We start from the raw sequence: 22,220 nt of genomic DNA, 5'->3' as shown, positions 1-22,220 counted from the left end.
CTGCGTCACTTTTAAGACGCTGTTGCGTCAAAATATAGCGCCTGCCTCAAAGCAGACGTAAGACTGACCCAGGCCCTTTCACATGGGGCTTGCCCCATGTGAAAGAACGGATTGCTGGAGTTGCGTCACTTTTGTGACACACTCCAGCAATGCGTCACTTTTGCGCTTACAGATACGTCAGAAATACTGACGTATCTAATTCCTTGCGACATGATGCATCATACATTAAATATGACGCATCAGGTATGTCGCAAGGAGTGCGCACTGAGAAGTGACGCATCGCTGCTTTCACGCAGTGATGCGTCATTTCTCATAAATGAGGCCCCTAGTACTTCTAAATAGCGGAAATCACTCCTGACTTTTCACGCTCATCCGAGGGAACGGTTTCCAAAATCGCTACAACTTTTTGGTCATATCTCAAAATTCCTCCCATTCCTGCCTCTGCGTGATCCGAGATGGTGTGCACACGTTTGGCCCCGATGGCGGAGATGAGTGCATTTAATGAAATCTTCATTCGATCTAAATGTATTTCTGCTGGCCAGTACTTTTATCCCTTGCTTGGAGTGTAGCACAAAACACGACCCTTTTCTTTATCTCGATTATTTTACAGGATATTTGTATTTGTATGTGTATTGTGTATTTGTACAGCGCAACTATTGCTCCGAAAGGAGCATCCTGGCACTGAAGAAACAGTGTGCAAACAATTACAATAACTAGATAGCGGCCATTACATAGTCATCTGGAAGGTTGAAGATCCAGGTTTTGAGTTGCTTCCTAAACTGGCTTTCCTGATTTAGGAATCTGAGGTTCTTGGGCATTGCATTCCAGGCTTTAGAGGACAAGAAGGCTAAAGTCTTACCCCCCTTGGTTTTGTAGTTACATTTAAACAGCTTAATCAGGTTGTCACCTGAAGATCGTAACGTCCTAGAAGGGTTATAATGGGGGTATCGCCTGATAAGATACTTCGGGCCAGTGCCGTTAAATGCACGAAAGGTGATCACCAAGATTTTAAACAATATCCTCTTATGCAGAGGTAGCCAGTGAAGGGTCTTCAAAGCAGCCGAAGCTGAAGATTTCCTCGGTAATTTTAATAAGAGTCTGGCTGCTGCATGTTGCACGCTTTGGAGTTTTCTCAACGTGGCCTTTTTAACACCTGCCATCGGGTCATTACAATAATCAAGGCGGGCGAGGATTAAAGCCACAGTCACCGCCTTTCTTGAGTCTGTGGGAAGAAAGTCAAAAAACTTCTTTAGGGATTTGATGATGCTAAAACAGTTTCCTGCCACATTCCTCACCTGCTGATCAGATGATAGCTCGGCGTCAAATAGGACTCCCAAATTTCTGGCTGACACCACGGCCTGTGGAGGAGCAGGGGAATCCTCCGGCCACCATTTGCTAGGACAGAATTGGGGATTTTTTCCCATAGGAAGAATCTTTGTCTTATTGGCATTGCATTTTAGATGGTTATTTTCCATCCAAAGGAAGACATCCTTAAGGCAGTTCTTTAAATTTTGCTCGGCATTGGTGGAGTTCCTATCAAGGGGTATAATAAGTTGAGTATCATCGGCATATGATGTCACAAGTATGCCGTATGACTCAATTAAGGAGATGAGGGGAACCATATAAATATTAAATAATAATGGGCTCAAAATGGAGCCCTGGGGAACTCCAGACAACACCTTTTTTCCTTGGAGAGGAAAGGACCCAATGCAATGGTTTGCGATCTGTCAAAAACGAGATTATCCAAGCCAGTACTACATCTGAAATTCCAATGTCTTAGTCTACTTATCAGTATTGAGTGGGAGATGGTGTCGAACGCCGCTGTAAGGTCTAATAAAATCAAAACGGCGATATTAAAACTATTAACAATAAATAGTAGCGCTCACGGCCTATTGAACAACTACGCTTGAGTTCTCACTATAACTAGGCTCCTGGAATCGTCAGTGTATTTTTGTCGCACTATGTGTCGTTCAAAACCGCTCTTGGCACTGATGAGTCACAAAATGTTAAAAGAATGAATAGTAAGGGAAGGAGAGATGTGAGAGGTACAAAGGGACAGGTAAATGAGATAGGAAAGCAAGAGGGTGCGAGGACCCACAGGCCCTAGAAAAATGTACTGGAGAAACTAACATTCACAACTCTTGAACGGTCGAGTTCAAGGGGCTTCTTGAACTGCTGAGGCCCAGAAGAAAGAGAGACAGCAGGGCATGCTTACTGTTGGGGCATGGGAAGAACTCCTGTGTTTTGCCGCCCTCCTCCTATTGCCGCCCTAGGCGGCCTCCTAGTCTGGCCTAATGGTAGAAACGGCCCTGATGGCATGGGGCACACAACCACAAAGTCTCCCCACTCAAAAGAGCAGGCTGTTGAGTCAAACGTAAGCAGTTGCGCATTTTCCCTAAAGAAGAGGGCTAATCATCCAGCTCCTTACAATCAGTTCCCTCCAGGAAAGTGTTCCCCACTGCACTTCTACTTCTCCATTCCTCCTTCTTAATCCCTTCACAAGGGCTATCTCGTTTGAATAGCTCATCTGTTTTTGAGAAGCCAAAGATTAAGAGATAAAGACATGGGAGCTACAGTAGTCCTTGTTCAACTCAGCCCAGTTTTGTTACTTGGAGGATAGAACATTGGGGTGTTAAGGAGATCTGTGGCTTGCTTATTTGGGACCACATTTGTGTTCCAGATGGATCACAAACATATCAAACAGCTCATGCCTATGAATAATGAAAAAACCAAGTTGTTCAGGGGATTTAATGTCCTTAAGGTTTAGAACTTCGGTGTGGAGTATGAATATTACATAGAAATGCCAACAGACTTTGTAGGATTGCCAGAAAGGCTAATATAGGAAAAGCGTGATGATAGAGCAACTGTCCATGTAACAGCTTTGTTGAAGCTATAACATTCTAATCAATTTGATAGGCCTTTATAACAAGGCAATACCTCTTGTAGTCTAAGTAAAAATGTTCAACTGTGCTTGTAAGGAACACATGTTCTACTTCTAAAAATTAATAATGCGTTCCTGCAACTCATTTTGTGTCTACAAAGATATCCCTTTTATACTGCATCAGTGCAAAAAGTTAAAATCAAAAGAAGGAAAATTAACATTTATTTTGAAACCAGGAAGAAGAAAGCCAAGAGCATTGCATTTTGTTCTCCTGCTAGCACCCAGTATTGATTGAGCAAGTACGGTGTACTTTAGAAACGGTTTACATACTAGATTTTTAACAGACTAACAAGTTGTTGTACACAAGAGAGCAAGAGAAAAAAAAAAACTATTGACACAACATAGATGCTATTTTTCGCAACTGGCGAAAAGGCTATTCTAATTTGTTCAAGAGAACAAATTATCACTACTTTGATTACCATTACCATAGAGAATGATGCAATACATCAAATTTATCACTCAGAGTGGGCAATAAAGGTGAAATATGCAAACAAAGTATGTGGCGAATCAAGAGTTCTGATGAAATAATGATAATTTAGAGTCGGAGAAGGCATGGGTTAGTGTCACTAACCTTCTCTCTCTTTGGGGCAATGGCATCAAGCTCATCAATGAATATGATGGCCGGAGCATTTTTTTCTGCCTCTTCAAAGGCCTTTCGCAGATTACTCTCAGATTCTCCAGCCAGTTTGCTCATGATCTCCGGACCTGCAAACCAAAGTTATTCCATTCATTCAATAATAGTTTCTACTCTATGGACCACACAGGTCTATAAAAACAGATTAAATATAAAACTTGCATAGGGAAACAAAAGCAGATTTAGATTCACTTCTAGAGCACAAACTGTACAAGTGGCAATAAGAGAAAAACAAAACATCAAGAACCAATGAAGCAGACAAACCGCAGTTTTCAAGTTATCTGAATGCAGGGTGGTATCCAAATGCACCTGGTGTATTACCTAGCCTGGGTACCAACAGAATACAAGCACCCCATAACATATTATGCATGAGTGCATCATGAGTATAGCATCAACTTCCTCAGGTGTCAGCATGAAATGTCGCCAACCCCTTTTAAGATGACTGGTACAAGCTGCAACAACAACCCCATAAATAGAAGTAGAAGATTTCAAAAGACTAGCAAAGCACTACTGTGACAACCAGGTTGCTGGGGCTCCATGGTACTAGCCGTTCACAGCTGGTGTCCTGGGGCCAAAGTACTACTGGACTCAGAACTAGATTACCAAGTAAGCCTCTACAGCACTTGCCTATCAGGATAGAAATAAAGAGTAGACCAAGACTTACTCAGGGAGGTGGACCAGGCACATTGTATCCAGTGTACACCATAATACTGCTAAGATAAATGCCTAATCAGGGATTTACTTTATAAAACATAAAAGTACTTTATTATACAAACATGAATAAAATATACTCCACAAACCTAAAATACACAGTGAGAACCAGATGTCTCACCCTCAGGGCCAGAGTTTTGACCACAAACCGCAATATAGCGCCTAGACACTAAGCACTATAAAAACTGTTAACATTGCATTACATTGGTGAAGTTGCACAGGGTTACTCATCAAATCTAGAGCAATGGAACCAATAATTGTATTAAAGTGTTCGGGTTAAGCAGGTGATAAGCCATCAAATGTTCCTGGTCCACCCACTGCCCCCCACCCCAAAGCAATTTCAGTGCCCATCCTTCCTTGGCAAAGCCAGCACTCTGGATAAAAGTGCCTGGTGTTTTAGCAGTTACTGGAGTCCCACCAGACTTCAGTGTAGCAGCTAGCTATATCAGGGTAGTATCTGGCTAGGGTGCCAGTCCATTCCGATACCCTCAGATGACACAAAAGTGGTGGGGCCTGTACCACTTATCATGGTCTAGATTTTCTAATAGCAGGGCACCCAAGGGAACAGTGCTACTTGCAGCAGTGAAGGACAAGCAAGGACAAATCTGGAGACTATAAGTTGTAGGGCAGAGACCAAGGTTTTAAATGATACATTCTTAAACAGGGCACTCTTCCACCAGCTACAGATGGTAAATGAAAGCACCCACTGGCTCCCACAGCACAGGGGGAGGGGTCAAAGGCAAAGCCTTCAATGATAACATGGAGCTTTCACCATCTCCCTCGATGTTGATGTGCAGCAAGTTTCCTCATCTTGAGCAGCTGTCTTAAATCACCTTGCGTTCCAAAGGCAGGAGCTTCTACAAGCCTCAGAAAGGTCTGTCTCTGCTCCAGAACACAGCCAACCAGCTCCTTCCGTCAATACTGGCTAATTCCTTTCATAGGTAATCCATCACAGAGACACCTCAAGTTCAAATCCTATCTCTGTGTCTAAAAGCATGGCAATCAACCCATGGTTTCCACTACTGAATCTCCACGTTTCTGACAAGGCACCCACAAGGGGTGCCGAGGAAGCAAACAGCCTTGAACAACAAAACTGGCCAATGAAGGCAGACTATCATTCCCTTGGTGACAGGCTAATCAAATCAGACTGCGCTATTTTTGCATTTTGAGCACCCCTCCTATTCCAGGGCATATTTCCTGTTTGATCATTGTGAGATCAGTCCCTGTGAGGAGGGCCCCTTAGTCTCTTGGTACAGGCCTGTTCAAGCTCCAAGTGAGGAATTTTAATTAACTCGAGACCAGGAGGCCCAGGCCATAACCCAGCATGAAAGGAGATGGTTTCATCCATGCACAGAGAATCTTAGCCAAATACAGGTAAGAGCTAGTGCCAACACCAACCAGACAAGCTTCTACTAGGGATGGGGATGGGCACTGGGAGCTGGAATGTCCAGCATAACTAATACTAGTTCCGCTCACTTTCAACACAATGGCTCACCATCCTCACCCAGTGACTCTAAAAACACATACAAAAGAACCTGAGTGAGACTGCACAGACTTTATTTACTAAGAGTGAGCAGATATGGTTATTTAAAATTTACACTACTCAAATGATTGACGTTATGAGCCATTAAAACAAAAGGAGAAGTCATAAAGCAGCTTTTACCATTGATCAGGAAGAAGAAGGCTCCAGTTTCATTTGCAACCGCCCGGGCTATAAGGGTTTTTCCAGTGCCAGGGGGTCCATACAGTAGGATACCACGTGGAGGCTGTGGGAGAAAGGGGATGTTAAAATCAGCAAGATTACAACTCTATTTATTTAAGCTATTGTATACAACTCTACTCTAACAAAACTTTTTTTTTCCTTTTAGTGATTAGTTATGGTTTGGCAAAATACACTACAAAGAGTGTATTCAAACAAGATGTCCTGAAGATAAGAATTGGTAAGCTGATGTTCTACACTGAATTTAAAATGTAACATCCTTTCTAATCACGTGTTTTTCTTAGGATGCAAATCAGTAGTGGCATGAAAGAAATGAAAAAAAACTAGTTATGTGGCAAGGTGTGCTATGAACATGAAGTTGGGTTATTCTGATTTAAAGAAGGCAGAAGAATAGGCGAACTAAGTGGGTTATACCATCAGATGGCTTAAATGATTTTGAAACCTGCAAGTGTAAAGTGTAGTAAAGCATACTTTGGTTTTACCTTCACACCTATAGCCTTAAAAAGAGCCGGGTGCCTGAGTGGGAGCTCAACCATTTCCTTTATCTGCGCCAACTGCTTCCGGCAGCCACCAATATCATCATAACCAACTTCATTCAGGGACTCCTCTTCATCCTGTAAGAAGGAAGCAGACAAATATCACCTGGATATCGCAAAAGGGTCACAATAACGCTACACAGCACAAAAACATCTGAGAAGTGAAACATCCAAAAATAAAAACAAACAGTAAATATTCAGGCACCTTCTGTAGACAGAGGCTATGCACGGCCACCAAATCTAATGAAGCAGAACCCTAGAAACAAACTAAACTTTTAATAAGACACTTGCAGTAAGATAAATGCATGGGGCTGCACTGAAAAATTAGGGCGGGCACTTGAATAAACACAAACTCTCCATTACCAGATTAGAGGAGAGAAGTGTATAATGCCAGCCCTGCACACAATCACTATTCAGCCTTTACACAGAATCCCAAGGCCAGCATAAAATGGCAGGATGTAGGAGAAGAAAAGAAACGTGTTTATTCACAAAACAGGAATTTGCAATCTTAATTGAATTTCCACACAAACTTATTCACAGGTAAATATAACCAGAGCCCAGGTTTGTGGATATTCCAGGACGGATACACCTGTAAAGGTCATTGACTACTACTTTAAACGGACACACATAGAAATGCTAACAGATCCATGCACGCTTACATAATCCCAGCAAACACACCAACAAATATACAAGGCAACAAAGGAAAGTAAGAGATAAAAGAAAAAACACTGTAGCATACCACGATATTACAACAAGGTATTGCACAACAAGTACAAAGATTGGTGGTAGCATGCAACCAAGGCACAATATTCGCAGTAAAATATCCTGCCTCCTGATCCAAGGAGAATATGATGTTGAGCCTCTACATATTTACCTCACCCCACATCCACAAAGCGAGACATGTTTCTTAATTTGAAAAGAGCCCCTTTCCCCAGTATAAGTGGTTCACCCACTAAAATAGAATTTACAAAACGTTAATGGAACGCACACCCAAGCAGTGTGTGGCCCTCAAATGATATGGGCCAGTTTCTACCAAACAAAGCACTATTGGGCGCCTGTGGTGCCCTCCATTACCATATGCAAGAACAAAAACACATGCACAGGTTGGAGGCCTCATAGATCTTGGATATGTGGGACTTCCCACAGAAATGCATGGATGCCCACAGAAATGCATGGATGTCCTGAGAGAGGCGAAGTCCTCATGAACCATTCTGCCAAGTTAAAGCTGGCTGGATCTGGGTGACATCGTTTTACCTCTGTATTGTTATCAGGTCCTATAAGAGGGTAGTTTTATTATCCTGCCTTCTGCCATCTCTAACAGGTCCACAAACCAGATCTCTGGCTCACTATGGAGCTATCATTAGTAGTGCAAAGGTTGTGAATCTGCAGCTCCTTAAAACTAGCATCATCAGTGGGATTAAGGAAAAGACTTGCACACATTTCCATGACCATTCTATTGATAGGGCATTGGTGGCAAAGACAAATGAGTGGGATGCTTCTGCATTTTGCATTACTGTGTTTTGCAGATAAGTCAATTTCCTGTCTGCACCACTCATGAAAGTCAACTATTTCTTGCTATAGCTCCCACTTGTAAAAGCCACCTGCCGACTTCTACGTTTTTGGAGACTGGCAAATGTATCCCTACCAGGTTGATAGCTCCTTGAACTGCCCTTGTCCATACCTCCTGTGCTAGTTTACACAACATGCAAGTTCGTACCTCCTGGTTTGTTTAGTTCGAATACGGTTGTTGCGTTGTCCATCTCAACTTGGTGTCTTCCCAATGACACGTAGGTTTAAAGCCTTCAGTGTCAGAAAAACGTTTTTTAGCTCTATAATAGTTATGAATTTTTGGAATGTGTCATCAAATTACCCTTCACCAGGCAACTGTCCAAGTAGGGGTACACACATATTCCCCTCTTCTCAAGTGCACGGCTACCACAGCAAGACATTTCATAAACACAGTTCATCCCAAAGGGAAGCACCTTGAATTGAATTGATAATGTACAATGTCCAACACAAACCTGAGATATTTCTTGCGACTGAGAGGCATCTTTGAGGACTATGGTTGCCAAGTAGTCGTCCCGACCCACCCGCCACACTTTTTTCTCCCAAGAGTGGGCTGACTACTTTCAGCGTGGCCATCTTATTCTCTTGTTGAACATGTTCAAGAATCAAAGGTCTAGAATATGTCTGTATAGGTTGGGATTCCGAAACAAGATCTGACAGAGTACAGTCTTGGTTGTAGCCGCATTTAGTAGGTTCTCTCTTGGTTGTATTTCTAGGGGGTATTTTACTGCTTGTTAAAAGCAAATTACCTCTTCCCTTTTGCCAGTTCTCCTTTCCCGGTAGTGGTTTGTGTTGATGCTCTATGGAACAAGCCTGTCATATGACAGAGTACCCATTTGTCTGAGGAGATTGCTCTACTTCATGGATGAATCCTCCTATCCTGCCCCATACTGGTATTGTGAAGTAGTGTGGCTCACTGGTTAGAGGCGGCAGACCCGAGAGCAGAGGACGGCCCGGGACCAGGGTTCGATTCCCGACGCGGCAGGTTTCTGGACCAGGGTCAGCGGACTCGATAATTCTCTCGCCTCGGTGCCCACTCTGAGCAGCGAGCACACTCGGCAACTCTGGGCATCAGCTTGCCTCATCTTCACTAACGGCCCCACCAGACCGCCGGGGATGCCTGGTCTCACCCTGGAGATACCCATTAAGGGACCATCTCTCAGGGAAGCCAGGAAGGGTTTCGCAGCGGTCGAAGCGCGAGGACACGCCGGTGCGCGTAAAAACTCTGCGCTATATAAATGCCCCTATTACTATTATTATTACTATTGTGTTCCTTCAGTCATTTTGATGGTAGCCCTGTTCCCCCTCTGGAGATCTATCTCCTGACTCAAAAAGGCTGTCTGGACATCAAATATGGTACTGCCCCAGTGTGGTTGTGCTCTGTGCCACAGGCTGTGGTGCATACGTGGCCTCTGGGGACAGGGCTCAATACTCCCTCTCCACCCAGCCATTCTCTTGAACGAGGCACTGTCTCCGGAAGAACTCCATATCCTGCAAGGTTCATCCATAGATTGGTCCTTCATTTGTTAGAGCAAATTTTTCCTCGCAGCTTCAAAAAAGGCTTTTCTTTTAAAAGGCATGTTTATCATCAATGCCTGGACCCTTTACTTAAACCCTGATACCATTAGCCAGGCAAGCCTTCCGAGTGTGGTACCTGTGCAGGTCTGCCTGCCAGCTGTGTCTGCTGCATCTAGTGCGGATTTCAGAAATGTATTAGTGATGGTTTTACCGAATGTAAAACTGCCTTTGCTCATTAGGAGAGGTTAGAGTAGGTCAATACCCTCCCATGGCCATCTCTGTTTAGGAGGAACTGGAGTTAGCTATCCACCATTTTGGGGCAACTGGCATATCCATCTTCCAACCCAACCTCTTAGTCTTCCTTTCCTTGTCTGGTCACGGACCACTGTATGTAGGAGCACTGGCCTCCTTTCTGGCTGGGGACACTACTACAGAATCAGCTGGGATGTTTATGTATGTAGGGTCCTGAGAGGACTGTCAATACATTTGTACTACTCTGTTTGTAATGGCCTTTAAGAGACCAGCTCCTCAAAAGGCTTCCGTCCCCTGATCCACGAACCTTGGTAGCAAAGGAAAGTACCAATTTTTGTGTGGAGGGGAAGAGGGTTTCAAGCCGAAAACATAAATCAGTTTGTTCCTCCTGTAAGTGCACCCTAAGTATGTGCTCGCTGTTCATTCAATAACAAGTGTTGTACATGGCAATGTCATCTGGAGTTAATGGTTTCGAGTGGTAAGAGTCCATGTACTATCGGCTCCCTTTTGTTGTGCTAGGTCCTATAAAAAGGGATAGATCAGAACTCCTCATAGAAGATTTCTTGCTCCTCTCCTTGTGATTCAGGTGTTGCAGGAGGGCCCCAGTTCCGTTTTTTCCTCTTCTGGTCTTTTAGTCTTCTGCCCTTGCTGGGTTTAAGGCCTTGAAAGAGTTGTCAAACTCCTTCCTTTAAACCTCTGAGTCAACATTTCTTTTTCTAGACTTCTAGCACCGGTTGCTCTGCGTCAAGCGAGTCCTTCGCTACATTGCTGGGGCTTTTTTTTTGGAGCTTTTTTCTGGCTTGGACTTTCACAGTACCAGTCAAGTTGTCTTTATTCGATCTTCCAAGGACAGACCATAAAAGATACACAAAAGTAAAAAATAATAATAATAATACGTTACACAGTACCATTCAAATTTTGGAATCGAGCAAGAGTTTGAGGGTTTGTACCAGATGGTGTCCTTGTCCAAATGGGGCTCTTGGTGTTTCAACTTCCCATTGGTGTCGAGGATGTTTTGGGGGACTAAGTCTGAGGATTTCGGTTCAGCCACGCTGCAACACAGTGGTGTTGCAGGCATGCATTTTTTATGCTCAGAATTATTTAGTGCCTTTTTCTGCAAATCCGCTCTTCCAAGATAAGAGACACTCTTCTCCCCATATCTTCCTTGTCACTCAACTACCTCAAGTCCCTAAGGCATGGCTAAAGTGCTGTGGACAGAAAAGCTTCACAAGGCTCAAACCCTTCAGACTGAAAGTCCCTAGACAGGCAGAGAATGCAGACTTCATGACTACCGTCCTGTGAGAGTTTCTTGTAGAACTTCAGGTAAAATCTAAAGGCTGCATTTTTTTTATCTCTTCCCATAGGCTCCGATCCCCATTCCAGTCCCTCATAATCAGACCCAAGTGGTAGAGGTCTCTCCAAAAAAAAAATTTAAGAAGGCTTTCAGTAGTTTTGGGCTCCTTTCAATTACTTCTGTTGATCCTGGGTCTTCGCTCCATGTACAGAGTTTACTTTTGGCATAGTCTATGGTCTATTACTTTGCTTAACTGTGACCTGTCGCTTTAGATAGAGCTTCCGAACCCAAAAGTGTTAAAAAATAAAAATAAAAAAAAAATGAAAATGCAACCACACATTGGCGCTTCAGGGATGATGTCACAAGGGAATAAGAAAGACAATTCTGGACGCAGCCACTAGATGGTGGAATAAGGAGCACAAAATGTGAATCCAGAATAGATTCACAATGCAAAAAAAATACCAATCAACTGTGTTATATTATCTCCAGAAAGTGCTATTTGATAGAGGTGGCTAATTATGTAACTTCTGTATTTATACCATCCTGAGTTAGACCTTCATTTGTGTTGTCCCTGGCTTACCTGAAAAGAATCTTTGCCTTAAGCATCAATTGCCAAGGGAGGCCATCATAATGTATGAGATCTCAATTTCTCACATTACGTGCTTAACAAACCAGAACTGCTAAGACATGCTATGGCAAGCAAAGCTTGCATCAACCAAGATAAGGGGAGCAATATTAACACATTCTGGGGAATCAAACAGAACAGCCAACTCAGGTTTGTTTTGGTGCCTTCCACTTTATTGGTAGAGCTCAACCCCTAACTTTAATAGGCAGTAAACTTACAGCAGTCAAATCTTGCTTTTAGAGCAGGTCCGTTATGAAACGCAAATTAAGCACCGCTGAGAATCACATAACCTGCACTATTCTTATTAAAGCAAATTTTGTTTTAAGAAGTGGTCTTCGTTTTCAAACAACCCCATAAAGTTAAGTTATTGCATCTAAGCTGGATAAGCTGGATATTGGCTTACCTCTCGTTTGATAGGCTCCCCTTCACAATGGATCACTGTATCTGGGGCCACTATACAGTACGGGCTTGGATCAGTCTCAACAACTTTAAACTCCACTGCACGCATGCCTCCGCGGACCAAGAAAATATCACCTGTTCATTAAGAAAGAAACATTTCAGGTAACTAGACTACAAAGATGACGCTTGGGGATTTGAAAAGTATAGTGGTAAGCTGTATACATTCAAGATGCAGCTAATACATTAACCGGAAAAAGATGCACAATATATTTCCAGTTCCAATCTATAGCACACGCAAATCGATTACTGATTTAAGTTGGTAACCCAACAGCAAATTTAGAAAAAGAGTAATAACGTTTTCAACAAGAACACTTCTGAGACAGGGTTTTCAAAGTGTGTAACATGGACAAAATACATTAAAATTCCTAACTTGACCAAGGAAATTCAATAGTGCCCCTAGCCAAAGGGGAAACATGGCACATATGGCCTTCAACAGGAACGAGCGGTGGATGCTTTTAGGTTTCAGTGGTACTGTAAAGACAGAACATTTTTAAATCAAAAAAGTAAAACTGCAGTCGATAAATCAGCAAGACTACTATATCTCTATAGTACTAGAGGGTGGCAACTGATTTTTTAATCAGTGACGATAAAGAATTTGACAGAACTGCATTATTGTCTACTACAGCAGAGGACCCAGTAACTGTTTATATAGCACAGCTCAGCAGCCATACTGTAGGTCCGAGTGATGGCATACACTTCAGAGACTGTTGGAACCACAAGTCACATCTGGAGCACAAAGTCCAGAAGTAATGAGTGAGTGTAAGAATTCAGCAGCCATATTATGGACATGGTTGGGCGTTTTGGTGTGCAAGAGGGGTCTATGAAGTGATAGTGGGGAACAGTGTGGTGTTATCTGATGAAGTACGTCTGAGGGAGTAAAGGCACCTTACTTTAAATAGGGTGCATTGCCTACATCTGTCACCTTTAAATGGGTATCCTTACGCAGGTCTGGTCGGTGAGCCTCATTACAACTGTTTTGAGGTCCGACTCTGCAGGCTAAAAGCATTTCCTAAATTAGAGACAGCAGAATGCAGTCCTTATTTGGATAAAAAGTAGTGCATCTCAAGGTAAGGCGTGCACAGATGTCGATTTGGACATCCAAAAATCAAATCCAGTTCTATTTGCATAATTTGTTAAACCACCAAGCCAGAAAACTATTGCTGAATCTTAGCAGCGCTAAGTCACGCAAGTGCAAAGTTGGTTAACAGGTACACCTCTAATTTGTACAAGCATAATGTCAGTCTTTCAATCTCAAGTTTACTATGTGACACATACTCCCTCTTGGTCCATATTGGCAACATTTCATTAAGTATATTAAAAGCTAATTTTTACACAAAGATGTTAGGAACGCAATGCCAGCTTCAACAGAGTTTATATTTTTTGCCAGTGTTTAGATTTGCATTATTCTCAAAGCAATTGGCATTCGATGATTTGTTAAAAAAAACATTTTATTGAGTTTGTATGGTACCATCTGGACAGCAGCCCTGCATATACACATTGAAACCTCGGATAATTCAAGAGCACCTGATTTTGTGTACAAAATTAGCACCAGTAACAGATATGACAATAAAAACTTTGCGCAAACAATCCCATTACCTGTAAAATTTGGTAAATGTGTTAGAGTGTCTGAGAGATGGTATTGAATGTGGGGTGTTGTGGCCCGGGACGTATGGGGAAACACCTACATCAGGGGGGTCTGAGAGGAGAGAAAGATCTATATCCCAGTATGCTGCCCATCGAGACCAGATTTTCCTGTTTTTCAAGGGACAACCTCTCGACTGGAAGATAGCAACATCTCTGCTCCCGTGCATCTATCCAGTCGGGTTTGTCATTTCCCTTTCCTTGCAGGATGGGGCGGGAAGGTTCCCTTCCACAGTAGAGCAATATCACGCTTAGCTATGGTAAGGGCCAGGAATAGTAGGTGTTTATACCGATTTCCCACAATCCCATCAGTGCTACGTAATGAAAATAGCTTGGGATCGTATTGGAGGTCCCAGGAAAGCACCTCACCCAGGCAGGTCGAAACCCAACGCCAGAAGGGCTGTAGTACAGTACAGTCCCAAACTGTGTGCATAAATGTTTCCTCATCTCTACCGCAGCGTAGACATTGGGGGAAGATTGAATAACTCCCATCTTCCAGAGACTGAGTCGGGTATAATACACTCAGTGTATGTATTTGATATTTCAGTGATCTTTAACTTGATTTTATTTGTCTATATCAGTGTTCAATACCATAATGTACTAAGATTTGTTTAGCTGCTTAGGTGGTGAATACCACAACTATTTTATATTAAACTGTTGTGGTATTTGTAGAGCATGATCTCTAACGACTACCCAAACGCAAGGAACTGACATTTACACAAGTTTGGGCCACCAACATAAATCAAAAGACACAAATATAAAGCTGGTACATTGCAAATTACAATTACATTTTTAAAGAACGGAAAGAAAAATGTGGATCAACAGCAGCTCTATAGTACTTGCGACATTACCTTTTCTAATTGGTCTATAGGCTTCCAGGAAGTATGGTTTAAGATACACCTCAAAGAGGTTTCCAGTGATCCCTTCCACTGTATCATCAATGGGCAGTACATGAATCCGCTTTCCATACTTCACATCTGGGCATGGCTGAATGCTAAAATAGGAATATGTAGATATGATACATTTAGAAATAATTACACTCAAATACAATTCCTCCAAAATGCATATCGACAAAGATCTGCTGCTAGTGCAGAGAGCACTAGAAGCAGCTCTTATTTTAAGTGCAAGAAGCATATCTTAGAGGGGCATCCCATGTTCAGCGGAGGAATAGGACTCAAACAGTTGTTTTTTTGTTCAACTTCTTTCTAACCATACCCTTACATCCGTCATCAACACATGCTACAAATACATTATAATCCCCGAAACCTAAAAGGAAAATACATTTTAAAAAATGCGTTGCCAACCACCAACAGAGCATCTCAGCTCATTTTCCTTTCAAAATCTTAGAACAGTTTGTATACAAGTTGTCTAACCAGTTACTATCCAGCCTTCAACCAGGTTTCCCTGCGCACCTAAAAGGTCAATAAACGTGCTGCAAATTTCAGCACCCCTTATTTGCATACTCCTTGATCTATCCAACGAGGCCAACACGGCCTCCCATCCTACCTTAATCACCCTGCTCAATACCTTGAACATTACCGTCTTATCTTTCAAGTGGTTCACCTCCTCTTTGCTCCAAACCCACCAAGGTCATAAAGTGTTGGTAAGCCTTACCAGTCATTCTTGGCACCCTCGTATTCGCTCCCTCTACACCACCTCTATCACTATCATCACCTCGTTTGGTGTCTCTTGCCATCTGCCTCCAACACTCATGGTTTCCTAATTTCGAGCCCATCATTCCCTCCTACTGTTATGCATTTCTTACGGTCTCCACTATTAAACACTGGATGGCTTAACATCCCCTCGTTTTAAACTGTAACAGAATCGGCATTTCTGTACCGGTCCTTTTCCAGCGCTGAAAAAGTCTTCCTAACTCCCCGGAATGTGCCTTTTGTGCCAGAATCTGGGCATACTATCCAACCCTTAGAAGTGCCTTGAACCTCATTATCACCCTAACAACACGCTATCAAGTTCAAAACATTTGAGAAATCCATGCAGTTGCCCCATTACCCACTGTTTGTGCTCTGATCAGCTAACTGGCACGCAGAAAATCAATCTTCTGCTATAGACTATAAGGCTTACCCCAGTACGCTTTCCTCATGGTGTAAAACTTCATAAACATGGCCAATAGTATCTTACACTACCTGCCAAAACACACTCCTATTCTACGGTACAACACCAGCTCATTATCTGCTAAAAACCATGCCCTCTGCAAGCTACTGGCATTTAGAGACATCCATCACTTATTCCACTATTACCTCTCTGTAACCGTAGTCCGCCACAACCTAGCTTCTCCCGAACCGCTTTATGCTGCAACATTGTACCTCTGTAACCGACTCTATTGGATTGCACCATTTTGCAGGGCATCAATGTGGCATCCACATCGACGCGAGACAACAGAATGGCTCCCATCTTAACCTGCCCACATGACAAGTAAATATACAAATGGCTGCATGTCTGTTAGACATGCTTCAATCATATTCGCTGAACGTCTGCAGGCACTGGCAACACTCACACAGTAGCAACTCATCCTAAAAGCCTGTACTCACTTTAGTCTAATCACCCAATTCCTATATATCTGTATCATTCTTTTGTACAGCTTTTCTGACCAAAACGCTATGATCTTCAAAAAAGAAATGATTTAGGCATTTCTGTGTGAAGGTACTAGACTGCAGTCTTTATCCATTAAAGTAATCTCATCAGCACAACGTTGTTCACTTCTATAGTTAAAATTCAGAACAATTACCAGAAAGATATCGCTCCTTTTGGAAGACTTTCCTTAGTTAAAAAGGAACAAAAGTGAATACAAAATGTGTTGCTCCAACAATTTTAATCCCCAATAATGCAACAGAACTCTAGGGCCTTATAGATGAAATCTTATCAACTGAGTGTAAACAATCCATCGTCTACGTGCATTAGCTGCTGAGAGAACTACTTGTAAATAATTGACAATGAAACTACCACATTTGTTCCAGATTAAGTTTCACACAGAACCACCCCCACTCCACCACCCATGGGCAGCTGTGTCTACCAGCCTATGTGGACACAGTCATCTCAGTCAGTATCTACCCAAGCCTATTGCTGCTCCCCCACTTAATCCATGATCTAGGTTATTTGTGATTAATGCAATGGGATAAGCTTCATGACTAAGGTATTTGAGATAGTTTACGAGAGCACTTTTAATGCTTAGGATATTAATGTATCAAATACCTCCAACAGTCAGTCTCAATTTGATTTGACATTACATGGCTAAATACGGTTAAGATCCTAAAGGCGAGACCGTTGCATTGCAAATGCTTGTTTTATTTATTTATTTTATATATTTTTAAAGTTTTATATAGCGCGAACAAGATCTTTGCAGATATCAGAGCGCTTTACAGAAACAGTAGGTAGGATAAACAAGACTCTTGAATCAATATGAGATTCCGTAGACAGTGAGTTGCAAAAATAGGGTATCAATCATACAAGAGTATACAGAGTAATAAAAATCAAGAAACAATAATAATATGGAAGCAGTACAATGTCTAAGCGGATAAGATTATAGCACCCCAGAGGGTGTGTGTGTGTATGTATATATATATATATATATATATATATATATATATATATAACCCTTGTTTTAGGCTTGACACCTGGGTAGATCTTACTAAAGGTGTTTTTCTTCCTGGTAGCCAATTTTAAATCACCTCTCACTTTATCACTGCACGCACTGCAACTATCTATATTGCTTTGCTTCTAGTGGACTTAGTAGATCCTAGAATGGACTACTTTAAAACATCCCTGAGTTTCCCCTCCTAGGGAGGGGGTTGTAGCCCTTGGTTGCACTAGGTTTTTCAACCAAGAGGAGATCCCAGAGGATGCATTCGACTTTGGTGGGTGTTGGGGTTCCGTCCTCTCTAATGGACTCCTCCGAGATCTAGGAGAGATTTAAAAACTGAAACTATTTGTGCTCCTTAGCTTGTTTAAACTAGATTAGACCCACGGATTCCTTTTGGTTCTTTAACTTAGATAATGCCAACGTAGGCGTGTCATTACAAAAGACACCCCAGCACAATTGTATCCGTCTAGAATCTCATTCATATAATTTGACCTTAGTGGAATACTTGATTACAGCCTCTTTCCAGGTCACACTTCCTGCTGATGTGCAGTCTCGTGTCTCTACATACTGCAGCTCACACTCACATCTAGAGAGAATATTTGAAGCACCTGCATTTTGAAAAGCCAATTCTCAAATTTAGTCAGGGTTCCAAAAGCTACTGGTTTCATTTTAAGGTGCAAATCCCGGTCTTAGCTGGCAGTAGTGATTGTTTGGTTTCTAGAAAGCCTTAGTACTACCTCTTTAGTCTCAATTTATCTAATCAAGTTTTGTACAGATCTCCCAGTTGAATACATCTTCTAGCAGTCCATTCATTTAAAACATTGCCTTCAGTCACAGTAGTCAAGTTGGGATTATCTTTAAGGAGTGAAAATGGTGAAGTAAAAGGGAGTAACATGTATCTTAACAGCCACTTTATCCAATATCACCAAAGTCCCCCTTGTTACCGGGAAGGAATGTAAATCTTACCCTCTAGGTTTCCTCTCCATACATGGTACCTTCCATATTAGTCTTCCTGCCACCATTTGGTTGATAACTCACCATTGTTTCTCAGTTTTCCAGTATACTGGGAAAGTAATTGGAATCCTGGAAGAATATGATGTCTCTGCATATGACCCTCTGCGCCCCCAGACTCAAATGCATACTTCTCAATTGCAGATCGGCCCAAAGGCATTCCGCGGGGGTCGCCGATCTCATCATGTCTCTGGAACCGGATCTAGCCATTCGGACTGAAACATGGTTGTCTGATTCTTCTACACCTATCATGGACATTCTAGTCCCCCCCCAACTACAGTATCAGTAGGCTTGGCAGGTCCAAAAAGACAGGCAGTGGAATTGCTTGTATTTATAGAAGCAACCTCTCAGTTATTAAAGCGTCCGTACACTCTCTTACCTCTTGTGAATACCTCTGCCTTGATGTCATCAGCGAAAGCAAGTCGGTATGCTCACTACACATCATATACCATCCACCTGGGGACAAGCTCTCCTTCTCCCAACAACTCATGGACTTAATCTCAACCAACTCAGGACGGCAAAACACCCAAATTTTCCTTGGCGACTACAATCTCCACTGGAATGATCGCTGTGACACAGTGGTGAATAGCCTCAAAAATTTCCTCGACGCCCTTGATCTCACCCAAATATGCAATAGCCCGACTCATGAGAAAGGCTCTATCCTGGACCTCATCATTTCCAAAGAGGACTCTATTCAACTTGAGTCAATCCAACCTTGTGACTGGTCAGATCATCATATTGTCTCCTTCATCAATGAAAAAGTTAAACTTAACCCAGCTCAACCCTCCAAGCCCAAAGTTTGGAAAAGAGACATGAAGAAACTCAACCCAAACTCCTTACCGCCTAACAGCTACAATCTCTTACTTCCTCCGTCCGGTGTTACAGACGTTCAACTGCTGACTGACCATTATTTCAATGCTATGACTGTGGAATTTTAGTTTGTGAGCTAAACATTATCTGCGCCAGCTTGTCACCCACGTACAACGTGCACGATCGCCATTTTAGGCATCATGGTCTCCCTGTCCACAGTCAGTCGCCAGCGCGCCCCTCTCACCCAGCGAGCATCCTCCGCGCACCCTGGCTCCCCCTTCCTCCCCCTCATGAGCATGACCCTTCTGCATGACCCTGTCCTTGGGAATCACGCCAGCGCCTGACCAGCATCTCCTCTCCTCCCATGAATGCCCCTCTGTTGATAAACCTTCCCTCCGCGCTCAATTGTCCACGCAGCATGAATACCACTCCTTTGATGACCCCTACCCCGTGTCCGACTGTCCACACAGGTCCGAGGCCATCGCCTAAGCTGGGAGGTATCATTTACTGCCCCTTATTGTACGAGGTCGCTCTCCTTCAAGGGACCCTCTATTGATCCAGGCTTCCCCACCCCCTGGGATATGATCAGGCGCACAACATCCTAAGACTCGACGGAACACTCAGCTGCGTGATGACCCCCTCCTCTTATCAGCAGGTTGAGGACCTCTATTGTGGAAGTATATGGGGGTGGGATTGACACGAGGATTACGGGGATGTGTCTTTCCTTGTTGTTCACAATGTTCTGATTGTAATAAAGAAAGGTCACAGGCCATAAACCAGTGTATAAGAGGCCAGGCCTCCGAGAGGCTGTTAGAGCACCTCGAGACGATACCTTGTTGTCTGATCTGATGTGTTCTGCTCCGTCGGAATAAACTTCTGTTTTCCTGCCTTCTGGTCTCCGGCGCCTGCCTCATTGCTTGGTAATTTGAATGGTACAAGGGCGGTTAGCGCCGGGCAAATCTTGAGAAAGGTCTTAGCCCTACCTTTTTCTACAATTGGCGTCCCAAAGCGTGGGGCCCATCAGCGACACGTGGATCCAGTGGGAGAGGTCCCGACGACAGAGTGAACGACTGCAACGATCGGGAAGAGCTCGTGTCCGATAGACCCTCGTCTGACAGCCGATCATCCGACCTTCACTAGTTCTGAACAGACCTCTCTCGAGTGATCTACGGTCCTGACTGGGAACCATCAGGAGTGCCACGGGCATCACGAAGGAGAGAGGACGATCAGGCGCTGGATCCAGGAGACAGGAAACCGTCCATGCGGTCCGGGTAAGGTCGTGTAAACACGACAAATTAAGAAAAGATTGTTTTGTTTGGATAATACTAGTATTACGCTTTGTTGAAACCTCTGGAGATTCACTGTCTGCAAACGGAGAAAAACAAACAGGCTCTCTCTTTGCAAGCAGTGAAGGATAGGTAACGCAGACTTTTGTCCCCGTTGTAATCCGTCGTGCCTATCTTCCTCCCCCACTGTTTCCCGAACTGTCGTTCGTGGATTATTGACTGGAGATTCTTTGTCTGCAAACAGGGAAGAACAAGGTCTCTTTGCAGGTAGAGAAAGAGTGGGTAGCGATAGCTTTTCGTGCCCACTTATTCTTCCCACTGAATTGTTTGATTGGCCGATTATTCGGTATTGGTTCGTTTGAGGCATTCACCGCCGGCAAACAACGGAGAATAGAAATATTCTGTCTAGTCTTTGCCCGCCGTGATAAGATAGGTAGTGCAGACTTTTGTCCCCGTTGTAATCCGTCATGCCTGTCTTCTCCCCACTGGTTGGTAGCCTGTTTAGCCCGGACCGCTTATTAGAGATGAACCATCCAGCTCCACTGGAGGGCACCCCTAATAAGGACATGTTCACTAAGCATGGGCTAGTCGCTATAGCTTATACTAAGTTATGGCATAAATATACAAAAAAGAACCCTGAAAGTCAGTGGCCACTGATAGGTTCCTTTAATGAAAATAAAATAAAAACATTAGAAATAGCGCTCCAGAAGAATAAGACCACGCCCACTATGCTCGACAGTATCGGCATGTGGCGCAAAGAAACGGAACAACGAAAGAAAAGAGAAGAAGCAAAAATAGGGAAAGAATTACGAAAGGCAGCCCACCTAGCCGCAAAGCAACTGGAAGAGGAAATAAAAGAAAGAAAGGAAGCTACGCAAACCCAAGAATTAGGGTCGACAGGCCAATGTCCTGTTAGGACCCCCTCTGCACTCTACCCTGAATTGCCCTTCAAACAACGGGCGAACGATGAGTTACTGCTAGGTCCCCCAATCATCTACCTGCCCCCTCCATATGCTCCCAGCCAACAACGCTTGCAAGCCCCGAGTACGAATGAAAGTGATCCTAGCGCTAGTGCACCGGCCCTCACGGCCTCCGCACCAGCCACATTAACAACTTCGTTAGACGATCCCGAGGCTAGCAAGCAATCACCAGCCAGACTAAATAGGTTGAGCAAAGATGAGCGGGATGGGATCGACAAAATAGCAAAGACATTAGTAGAACGAAGGGAAAGCGAAGATTATACAATGAGCGTATATAATTCACATGCAGACAGCCACAGACGGCATTTCATCTTGCGATTCAGCTACTATACCCTGAACGCGTATGAATGTATGGTATCAAAGTAAGGGTCCCGCTAAACTAACAACACTATATAGGAAAATTGATGTTGGAGATGGGACTGAACGTGAGGCGACGGAGCTCTTCATGCAGATGCTTGAGGTCTTCCGCCACCTCACGGAACAAAAACCAGAAGCCAAGGCTACGGTCCCTGAAACGACCTCGGTAGAAGTAGCCAATACTATGATGCCTATCAGAGAAGCGGCCCCTTACTGGATCCCGCCACGGGGCCAGGGAACGAGCGATGATATTAATAATGAAAATGCAAAGGGAAGGGTTG

The 22,220-nt window shown here is 43.3% G+C and overlaps 1 protein-coding gene across 1 annotated transcript in view; it reads right to left on the bottom strand.

The window, feature by feature from the left end:
• The window catches only part of VCP (valosin containing protein), an 87,771-nt gene that overhangs the window by 42,033 nt on the left and 23,518 nt on the right, over positions 1-22,220 (bottom strand). The window contains exons 4-8 of the mRNA XM_086960254.1: positions 14,749-14,891; positions 12,201-12,331; positions 6,489-6,620; positions 5,950-6,052; positions 3,513-3,646 (exon numbers count right to left, since the gene is read on the bottom strand). Coding sequence (XP_086816380.1) covers positions 3,513-3,646; positions 5,950-6,052; positions 6,489-6,620; positions 12,201-12,331; positions 14,749-14,891 — 643 coding nt within the window. The remainder of the gene's footprint in view (positions 1-3,512; positions 3,647-5,949; positions 6,053-6,488; positions 6,621-12,200; positions 12,332-14,748; positions 14,892-22,220) is intronic.

This window comes from Lissotriton vulgaris, chromosome 3_1 (assembly GCF_964263255.1).
Source record: "Lissotriton vulgaris chromosome 3_1, aLisVul1.2, whole genome shotgun sequence".
NCBI lineage: Eukaryota > Metazoa > Chordata > Amphibia > Caudata > Salamandridae > Lissotriton > Lissotriton vulgaris.
The sequence above is the reverse complement of the archived record's forward strand: the minus strand, read 5'-3'. Positions and strand labels throughout refer to the sequence as shown.